This window comes from Cynoglossus semilaevis, chromosome 17, assembly GCF_000523025.1.
Source record: "Cynoglossus semilaevis isolate Cse_v1.0 chromosome 17, Cse_v1.0, whole genome shotgun sequence".
Taxonomy (NCBI): domain Eukaryota; kingdom Metazoa; phylum Chordata; class Actinopteri; order Pleuronectiformes; family Cynoglossidae; genus Cynoglossus; species Cynoglossus semilaevis.
In genome coordinates, this window is record NC_024323.1 from 188,878 (window position 1) to 199,805 (window position 10,928).

Below are 10,928 nucleotides of genomic sequence, written 5' to 3' on the forward strand. Positions count from 1 at the left end.
TAGGAAAACGGAAGTACTTTTTTTTCCACTGTGGCCAAATACCGAATGACCTACAGCTGGGGACTCCTGTCATAAAGTACCACAGTCCCTTCTTATACAGTAGGTGCCCTATCATATGCTTTCTCCAAATTCACAAAGACAGTGCAATTCCTTCTGACCGTCTCTAAACTGCTCTAGAAGAACCCTCAAAGCAAAAATAGCTCTAGAAGTACTCTGACCTGACCTCTAACTCAAATAATTGTTTTGGTATTTATGAGGTATGGTTATATATTAGGCTTTTAATATACCCACTGCAAGGCTTGTGCCAACTTTACCTCATACTCTGATTCTGGGACAAGAGGCAAAGCCGTTGCTAGGACGTGGGTTGTGTATAAAATGCGAAGGACAACGGGAGGGTAAAACCTCCCGATTTTGGAATGTGTTCAGCCTTTGTAATGCTTACTCTGTTGTCTGTCTGTCAAAAAAGATACATTCCACAGGCAGTGTTTATACCAGGGGTCACCTGGTAGCCCTGGTGGACTACCCAAGGTGCCCATGGGCTATGTTCTACAAATAAAACTAGTCAAGAGGGTCCGACTAAGGGTCCAAGACTAAAACTAAGGGTGTGACTAAGACCCAACTCAGAATTTTTTCTTCCCCTTTTTTTTTTTTTTGCTTTATTCCGACGTTTTGCTACACAGAAAATGGTAAGAAAAACGTTTGCTTCCATAGCTCTCAGACACTGACAGCAAGTCGTAAAAAACAAGTCAAGTAAAATAAGTCCCTAAAGGGCCAGTACACATTTTTATCAACATGTACCAAATCAAATCAAATATAAATTCTAGTAGGCTTTTAGCAATTTTAACCATTATATGAACTCCTGAATGAATCTATTTATAATTACACTTCATATTACAGTGGTCGCTCTCCTATCGTGGTAGTTGACGCACCGCGAAAAGGGGAAATCCGCGAAGTAGAGGCGAGATGCTCTGTTATCAACCCTCTCTAGACTGTATTACCCTTTCCCACACAATTATATTCACAGTAGAGTCGTAGAATGGCGACGCAGAGCGAAAGTGAACGAGAGAGAACGAGAATCACGACTCCTCAGCACCGATAAGGATGAATGAAATCGTCTCTCCTATTCATAGCTTTATTCTTTATTCAGTTGTGTTTATCTTTTCCCGTCAGATCTAATTATTTTCATTGGTGTGAATCTGTACACAAAATACTGTTGAAAAAGTTTGAATAAGTAGTCATTTGGGGTCCAGGAACAGCCATCAGGAACGGATTAAGTACATGTCGAGGTAATCTCATAACCACATTTTCCCAACATTAGATGTTGTGACCTCTCTCTGAGACTGATGTCTCAATTTAAAAAAAAAAAAGAAAAAGTTGACTAATGTCTCAATTGATTTGAGGCACGGACAGTGTTAAAACCCGCAATCATCGGCTTACAAGACCGATACTGACACCACGGCTTTCACCACAACAAATCCCCCACGCCTAGGTGGTAAATTTATTTCGAAATCATATGAAGAAGGACGACATTCCACTCTTTAATTACCAACAGCGAAAGAAAGCTTCCTGTTTTTAATTTTTTAATTCCTGTAAATAATCTCATCATTATTGTCATTAGCTCAAGTTAATAGTCTGTTCTCAAACTGGCATATCACCAAGATCACCACACCCACAACAATACAAAGTACAACCAAGTGTGCAGAAGCACATAAAAAGATCTATCTATCTATCTATCTATCTATCTATCCATCCATCTATCTATCTATCTATCTATCTATCTATCTATCTATGGCAGGCGCCAAGCTTGTGGATCCTCTGGGCGAAGTGAACGAGAGAGTGGCCGACAGACAAGGGGAGATGCTGAGAAATGCTACGATGCATGAGCCAGTCAGCGGGCGGAACAGAAGAGCATGCACCGAGTACACAATGTATTAGCCAATAGCGGTGTACGATCTCATCTAGGTAAACAAACCTTTTGAAAGTGAACTCCTTGTCATTGTGACATTGTGACACACACACCACTGCACACAACAAAATGTGACCTCTGCATTTAACCCATCACCAAAGTGAACAACAACAGTAAACAGCAGCTTTTTGAGCGCCCGGGCAGCAGTGTGTTGGGACGGTGCCACACTCAGAGAACCTCAGTGGTAACTTGGCAGCAGATGGATTCAAACCTGCAACCGGGGGAAAAAAAAAAAAAATCCGATGTACAGAGGGAGCGAAAGGAGAACTGCGATATAGAGAGGGAAGGCTATTATCAAATCATGTGTGTTACATTTATATATTGGCGCATCATATATCTTTTTAACACGTTTTAATCAGTGAACTATTTTAATAATTATGAACTGTTCTTTCACCTCCACATGGATGTTATAAGACATTCCATTTCTTAATTACTGATGGATCAACTTTACTTGCTCAATTATTGTAGCTTTAATTGACATGACCTTTAAAACACTCCAAATTCTTTACATTTCCCAGAACATCAGAACAACACCCATAATTAAATGTGTTTTCATCTCACAGTCGTCATCACAGTCGTCATTACCAGGAATGAAGCAAACAGGTTCACTTGTACCATAATTTATGAAGACAATGGCTCTATTGTCCTTTGGGTCTAGGTGACCCGGTGACTGATCACATGCCTTTGTGTGTGTGTGCGCATGCTCCCGTATTGCACGGATTGAATTGGATTGACTAACGCCCGGACACTTGTTCAGTAGTGATGTGTCGTTCACGAGCGATTCGTTCAATATTAACGAATCTTTCATGTGACCCGTGACTCCCGAGTCATATGAAAGATTTGTGACTCGATTTGTTCATATTGAACTCACGAACCACTCACAAATTACTCTCACCCTCTGCAAACTAATCACCCTCTGCAAACTAATCACTCTCTGCAAACAAATCACTCTCTGCAAACTACTCTTTCGCTGTGAACTAATCTTTTGCTATGAACGAATCACTCTCTGTGAACTATTCTTTCACTATGAACGAATCACTCTCTGTGAACTAATCTTTCGCCTCGTTCTCGCAGATTCGTTTCGTTTGTCGCGTGAAAGAGCTCGGGTCTCTTTTGCCCTCATTCATCTTCACATTGTGGTGTGTTTGTCTTTATGTTTTCACATAGTTTAATTGCTTATGGCAGTTTATGTACTTTGTTGACTTTGTCAGCGTAGGAGAACCGCAGCTTTCTTTACAACGCCCACAATAGGGCTAAAGCGCCACTTGCTGTAAAATGAATGAAATTATTCGTTCAAGATTAGTTCACAACTCGCTCATTTTACTGTTTGAGGGTCAAAGATCCGAATCAGTAAAAACAGTCGGCCTTCCCATCACTATTGTTCGGTGTTGGTAAATGATGTCCTAAGGACTATCTAAGTTTGTCTATTTAGGTGATGATCGAAATATTTACCAGAAACTAGGAAGAACATGGGCTGCATGTCCGGAGAGTATTGCAGCAGTTTCTAGAAACTAAGTTGTTTGTGAAAGCAGAAAAGTGCAACTTCCATCTTGATGCGTGTCAAAAGGCTACCAGAAAACAACTGCGAAATTTCCTAGGATTTGTACATTTTTGTCTGAAACTACAGCCAGGTTGCTGGACCCTTAACCTTCCGTACTTTCAGCAAGATTCCCTTAGTTTTGTCTCCAAAGGTTGAGGATGCTTTGGCTCTCTTAAGGAGAGGACTGTGAGACACTTGAGACACCCTGATGGCCCTGATCTCATATCGACCTGGATTTCGTCATCGGTCTGCCCTAACCTCAGGTTATACCAATATTCTCACTCTGGGTGACCAGTCCTCTAAAGCTGTTCACTTTGTTCCTCTTCCTAAACTCCCCTAGCCACAAAAACTGCAGACCTCCTGGTACAACCTGTGGTTCGTCTTCAAGGAATCCCACAGGACATAACCTCTGACAGGGGTCCACAGTTCTTCTCGTAGGTGTGGAAAGTCTTTTGAGATAGCAAATGTGGGTGATTCATTTCTTAATGAGTCATCTTCTCATTGTAGCATACAATGCATTGTAGCTATGTAGCATAGCGTACAAATCAGAAAGCCTTTTTTATTGCTCTCTGTCCACTAAATATTTGTGGCAAATTATAACGCATGTGCAAAACCACTAGCAAAATACGATTACATTTAATTTTCTAGTTGCCACTGACTGGTGTTTTACCACACAGTATCGGTGTGTGGTAAAACGCACATGAACCTGAGTGCAATGTCGTTTTGTATCTGCGAATCTCTCAGCAGACAGGGGTTTTAGCGAAATACACAATCTCAAAAATAATATTAATCAAAATAATTATATCTGTTCCTCTAATATGTAATATGTATAACGAGAAGTGTACCTTTTGTGAATTGTGTGACTCTCTTGGCAGTGATTACATACATACATAGTTTTTTACCTTGTGTACATCTTGTTGTGCAACTGCGAACTACAGATGGTATTTGAATGACGCTGTTCATTGTCCTAGATTTTCATTCATGTGACAATATGAGCGTCGATTATATTTTTGAAACCTACTATCTACTTCCTCGGGGAAGGCTTGTTTTTTTGCTAAATAAATGTACAAACAGCGGTCTAAAGGTCACTCACAAACAAAAGAAAAAAAACCAAAGGCAATGAAATGATACTCTTCTTGGAGTCGCACAGAAAATCATGGTTTTGACTGATTATCTAGAAAACATCTTAGGGTCTTTCAAACAGCTGGGGTTGAAGTCCACAGATAGAGTCCTGTTCTAGTGCCCAGGAGCTCTGACTCTTCAACTAATGAAAACTAATTAACTTTGTTTTGTTTGTGCTATAACCACAATGTGTGTTCTAACTACAATTAAGACACAGTCATACACACACACACAAGGAATGTGACCACAAATTATTCTATACTGTACTGGTGGCAAAATTAGGTCACACTCGTATGACATCTTCCATTTCTAGCAGGTTCCTGTTTCTATATAAGAGGTAGCAGCTGTCTGTTCAAGTAATAACCTCGAGCTCAGACTCCAGGTGTAAACAACAGGCAGAGACAACTGTGAGGGTCAAGTTGAACTCCAACCAAACATGGTAAGCTTAGTCTTTCTGATCCAGCTAATTTACACAGGTATGTAATTGTTATCAAAAACCAAAGAACCAACTTCACCTTTCTACATCTCGTTTCCAGGTTTTTATTGTTCTACTCCTGTTGATCCCAGCGTGCTTTTGCACATCAGTATTTTATCCTGTTGACTGCAATGACGTGTATGTCAGGGGCTTTGGCGACAGTGGTGTTTACACCATTTACCCAGCAGGACCGGTGTCTCCTGTTCAGGTGTACTGTGAAATGGATCCTGATGGCCAATGGACTGTAAGTATTTTATTATGACTTCGTGGAAAATCTATAGAAATAATTAATGACATAGATCCAAAATGACTTTGACAGTAAAAGTGACTTAGCAATGTATGTTTATGAAAGGAGAGAGACAGGAGCGAAGAGCTGAGGAAAGGAAAAGAGGAGGATTTTCAAGAGCTGAGGAAAGGAAAAGAGGAGGAGAATTAAAGACAGAGATACACAAAGACTTTCTTAGTTTTTACAGCTTGGTACCACCAAGTGGAGAAGTATGTAATTGTTCGTCCTCATTCTTTGCAGAAAATAATAATGTTTTTTTTTGACCAGTTGAGTGAAACTGGACTAATTTCACTTAACAGTAGTTGGAAATCACTGCTTTATAAGGCAGATCAGCACAGTATGAAAACAATCACTCGGCCACGTCCATTAATCAGGAATCTCCACAGAAGAAGTCTTCGTGCTTTGTTCTAGTCTTTACGCCCTTCTTATGTCCTCTCTGGCACAACTTTCAGCACCAGGGTAAAGATTTGTGGACTAAGTATTAACTTCAGAGTAATATTTTAATTTAAAACCTTGATCTCAGTCTTGATCAAACTGATCAGTTTATAGTCTGATTGGCATTAAACGACTTCAGAATAAATTCTCATAAAACATTACATAAAATTATAAGTAATTGATTTGATGGTTGTGCTATTTCCCAAACATACATTTTATTGAAGGTCCTGCAGAAAAGATTTGATGGATCTGTGAACTTCTATGCGCCATGGGCCTATTTCAAGGCAGGATTTGGAAAAGCAACTGGAGAATATTGGCTGGGTAAGACCAGAGATTACTGGCTAAAAATATGTCTTCTTTTATGACACATTTTAATGCCAATTTTGTATACGTCAACTATGTCTTTTCTTAAGTAACACACATATGACATAAAGATGCACTGATTACAATGGCCTATTCTCTTTTCAGTTTAACAACTTTCAAAATAATGTGCTTACTGAATGGAATGAGCTAAATTAAAATAGGTTCCTTTGTATCCAACTTTATGTGCAAAAGACCTGCAGACCAAAATTGGAGGGGATTGTACAGATAGGAAAATACATATTATCAGGTTCCCAATAGTATTTCCATTTGAGGGAGGGGTAAAAGTTTTCTGTGCCCTAGGGGGCACAAGACAGTATAATTGTGAACCACTGCTGTAAGATATATTGTAAATAGCGAATATTTCCAATCTAATGGCATTAGCTTATGCTTAAGGGTGTGAGCTCCCTCTGCTGTTCTGACACAGAATGCATGCACAAACCAAAACCACCAATAAAGGTAAATATCAGTCAGATCCGATCATGCTGACAACCAGTTGATCCAATCACAGGCCGGTCGATGAGTGCTTCTCTAAAATTACACTGTTTTGACTCTAAAGGTAAAGCTTATTTCGATCACAAACTAGATAAAACATTATTGACCTGCAGGGGCAAATTGTTGTGATTTACAACATTTTTTTACTCCTACTATGTAAAGGAAATCCTTCTGTACATTCAAAAACAAAGTTTCCAATACACAACTTCTGAATTTAATGTTGTATCTAACAATGCAATACATTTGAAAAAAATGAATAAATAAAATTATAGTTGCCAGAATTATACATATATTTAAGGTGTTACTTCTGCATGATTTGAAATACAGGTCTGGAGAACATCCATCTTCTTACTATGAGAAAGGCATATGAACTGAGATTTGACTTGGAAGACTTTATTGGAAACAAAGTCTATGCTACTTATTCCTCCTTCTCCGTGGGTTCAGAAAGTGAAGACTATGAGCTTGGAGTTGGTGGCTTCACAAATGGAGGGGCTGGTGAGTATTAACAGTTGGATAAGTTAATGGTGGGTTCAGGGCTTTTTTTTAGGTTTTAAGGTAGAGTGAATTTCTGTGTACATTAGACACTGGTATTAGATACAAAATGGCAGTAAATGGCTTTTTGTGTCTTTAAATTGTCCTTGTCTTTTTTTTAATTTCAGGAGATTCACTCGGGTATCACAATGGTAAGAAATTTACAACGTGGGATCGGGATAACGACAACTGGGGTTCAAACTGTGCTTTTAAGTACAAAGGAGGATGGTGGTATGGATCTTGCCACACATCTAACCCCAATGGAATATATGCATGGGGCCCCTCAGAATTTGGCACTGGGATCAACTGGAACTCTTGGAGAGGATATGAATATTCTCTCAAAGCTATTTCAATGAAAATCAAACCTGTGGTGGCAAACACTCCTTAAGACAGGCACGTAGACTTCTTATTCAAAAGAGCATTTTGTTTTCATAAACAAAAACAAAAAAGCTCATGACATGAGAGTAATGTCAATCAATGAATAAAGAAGTTGTACCTGTTTCCATATAAACTGTTTCTGTTATTTTTTCACCATGTGTTTTTCTGATTGTTACCCGAAACACTTAAACCCGGGGTGTCAAACTGGCCCGCTAGGGGGTTCAATCCAGCCGGTTTGATACATTTTGAAAGTGAAAAAATGCACAAACACTTCACTTGTCAAATGATATTTCATTAAATATGAATAGTTTCTAATATACTTGTACTTATTTGAATACAAAAGGTGAAAAACCTGGACTTATTTTTACATTACCATATGATTGTACTAGTCTGTCCCCTTGACAACTAGTCAGGCTGTATGTGGGCCCTAGCTGGAGGGAGCAAAGCATCCTTTTCTTATATGAACAGGTCATAAGAACCTTGCTTACCTCAGTACCACCAAGTACCTCAACTCAAGGCAAGCCCAATGGGCGCAATTCCTAAAGAGGTTCCGGTTTTCCCTAACTTATCACCGTTGCTGCCAGAAGATCAAACTAGATGCGTCCTCTCATCCAGGGTACCACTGTACGCTAAGCTTCATCCACCATCAATTCTGGTGGCCCTCTATGTCGCAGAACACTTGTTTGTATACAAAACAAACTGTCGCACCCACCCCCATATGGACTGCTCCAGACACTTGAGATGCCTTGACAAACCTGGTCTCATATCGCCCTGGATTTCGTCATGGGCCTGCCCTAACCTCAAGTAATACCACTATTCTCACTCTGGTTGACCAATTCTCTATAGCTGTACATTTTGTTCCTCTTCCTAAGCTCCCTTTAGCCACAAACACTGCAGACCTCCTGCAGACCTCCCCCAAATTTTGAGCTGATCAGATTAAAAAAAACTTCAGTAGGAGTATGTTGTTTCAGTGGTCAGCAACCTTTTGCACCAATGACCAGTTTCATTCAACACAATTCTTTCAGTGCCCCAGTACCAAATTATCCATGGGCCTGTCCTATTCCCTGCCCCAGTGGTTGAGGACCCCATTTGTTTGAGATAGCAAGTTTGAGTGACGTATGTGGAAAATATTCGTGGCAAATAGTTTCAATTAATTGGAATTTTCTAGTTGGCGCTGTCTGGTGTTTCACCACAAGCAGCATCGTTGGTTGGTAAAACCCACACGAACCCTAAAATTTAGCACATCTTTTAGTGCAATATAAAAAAAAAACACTTTTTATTTTTTACTGTTTTTGCTCTAACTACAATTTTATTTTGCTGTGATCTAACAATTTAAAACACACACGCACACACACACACACACACACACAAGGAATGTGACCACAAAATACTTTGTATTTATTTTCATTAGCCTAAAGGAAGCAAAGTACAATGAGGTCACAAAAGCACCACACCTTCCATTTCTAGCAGGTGTTCCTTTTTCTATATAAAAGGTAGCAGCTGTCTGTTCAAGTAATAACCTCGAGCTCAGACTCCAGGTGTAAACAACAGGCAGAGACAACTGTGAGGGTCAAGTTGAACTCCAACCAAACATGGTAAGCTTAGTCTTTCTGATCCAGCTAATTTACACAGGTATGTAATTGTTATCAAAAACCAAAGAACCAACTTCACCTTTCTACATCTCGTTTCCAGGTTTTTATTGTTCTACTCCTGTTGATCCCAGCGTGCTTTTGCACATCAGTATTTTATCCTGTTGACTGCAATGACGTGTATGTCAGGGGCTTTGGCGACAGTGGTGTTTACACCATTTACCCAGCAGGACCGGTGTCTCCTGTTCAGGTGTACTGTGAAATGGATCCTGATGGCCAATGGACTGTAAGTATTTAAGGAAAGGAAAGTCAACTACTTGTTATTGTGACACAGCACACCACTGCACACACAACCAAACCTCTGCCTGACCTCTGCTTTTAACCAATCACCAAAGTGAACAGTGGGCAAGTTTTAAGCGGCCGGGGAGCAGTGTGTGGGGACGGTGCCATGCTCAGAGCACCTCAGTGGTAACTTTGCAGGTGGTGGACTCGAACCTGAAGCCTGAGACCTCAATACAAGTCCCACATTACAGATTTGGGGCATAGTTATAAACTTCAGAGTAAAATTTTATTTAAAACCTTAATCTTAGTCTTGATCAAACTGATGGGCTTATGATCAGATTGGCATTAAATACCTTCAGAATAAATACTCAAACATTACATCAAAATCATAAGTAATTGATTAGATGGTTGTGCAATTTCTCAAGCATAACTTTCTATTTAGGTCCTGCAGAAAAGATTTGATGGATCTGTGAACTTCTATGCGCCATGGGCCTATTTCAAGGCAGGATTTGGAAAAGCAACTGGAGAATATTGGCTGGGTAAGACCAGAGATTACTGGCTAAAAATATGTCTTCTTTTATGACACATTTTAATGCCAATTTTGTATACGTCAACTATGTCTTTTCTTAAGTAACACACATATGACATAAAGATGCACTGATTACAATGGCCTATTCTCTATTCAGTTTAACAACTTTCAAAATAATGTGCTTACTGAATGGAATGAGCTAAATTAAAATAGGTTCCTTTGTATCCAACTTTATGTGCAAAAGGTCTGCAGACCAAAACTGGAGGGGATTGTACAGATAGGAAAATACATATTATCAGGTTCCCAATATTATTTCCATTTGAGGGTGGGGTAAAAGTTTTCTGTGCCCTAGGGGGCACAAGACAGTATAATTGTGAACCACTGCTGTAAGATATATTGTAAATAGCGAATATTTCCAATCTAATGGCATTAGCTTATGCTTATGGGTGTGAGCTCCCTCTGCTGTTCTGACACAGAATGCATGCACAAACCAAAACCACCAATAAAGGTAAATATCAGTCAGATCCGATCATGCTGACAACCAGTTGATCCAATCACAGGCCGGTCGATGAGTGCTTCTCTAAAATTACACTGTTTTGACTCTAAAGGTAAAGCTTATTTCGATCACAAACTAGATAAAACATTATTGACCTGCAGGGGCAAATTGTTGTGATTTACAACATTTTTTTACTCCTACTATGTAAAGGAAATCCTTCTGTACATTCAAAAACAAAGTTTCCAATACACAACTTCTGAATTTAATGTTGTATCTAACAATGCAATACCTTTGAAAAAAATGAATAAATAAAATTATAGTTGCCAGAATTATACATATATTTAAGGTGTTACTTCTGCATGATTTGAAATACAGGTCTGGAGAACATCCATCTTCTTACTATGAGAAAGGCATATGAACTGAGATTTGACTTGGAAGACTTTA

General features: G+C 39.3%; 2 protein-coding genes across 2 annotated transcripts in view; both read left to right on the forward strand.

Annotated features, from left to right (window-relative positions):
• Nucleotides 1-4,968: 4,968 nt before the first annotated feature.
• Nucleotides 4,969-7,717, forward strand: LOC103392504 (microfibril-associated glycoprotein 4-like). The gene is made up of 5 exons (XM_008329124.2): nt 4,969-5,067; nt 5,165-5,347; nt 6,049-6,145; nt 7,007-7,174; nt 7,339-7,717. The coding sequence occupies exons 1-5, from the start codon at nt 5,065-5,067 to the stop codon at nt 7,596-7,598; spliced, it is 711 nt and encodes a 236-aa protein (XP_008327346.1). The 5' UTR covers nt 4,969-5,064; the 3' UTR covers nt 7,599-7,717.
• Nucleotides 7,718-9,090: 1,373 nt separating this feature from the next.
• The window catches only part of LOC103392503 (microfibril-associated glycoprotein 4-like), a 2,320-nt gene continuing 482 nt past the window's right edge, over nt 9,091-10,928 (forward strand). Inside the window, exons 1-4 of the mRNA XM_017040211.1 lie at nt 9,091-9,183; nt 9,281-9,463; nt 9,902-9,998; nt 10,860-10,928. Coding sequence (XP_016895700.1) covers nt 9,181-9,183; nt 9,281-9,463; nt 9,902-9,998; nt 10,860-10,928 — 352 coding nt within the window. The 5' untranslated portion in view covers nt 9,091-9,180. The remainder of the gene's footprint in view (nt 9,184-9,280; nt 9,464-9,901; nt 9,999-10,859) is intronic.

Excerpts from the sequence above, each read along its gene's own strand:
- LOC103392504 (XM_008329124.2), top strand. Across the intron at positions 6,146-7,006 it reads AACTGGAGAATATTGGCTGG|GTCTGGAGAACATCCATCTT; the intron begins GTAAGACCAGAG and ends TTTGAAATACAG. Across the intron at positions 7,175-7,338 it reads CTTCACAAATGGAGGGGCTG|GAGATTCACTCGGGTATCAC; the intron begins GTGAGTATTAAC and ends TTTTAATTTCAG.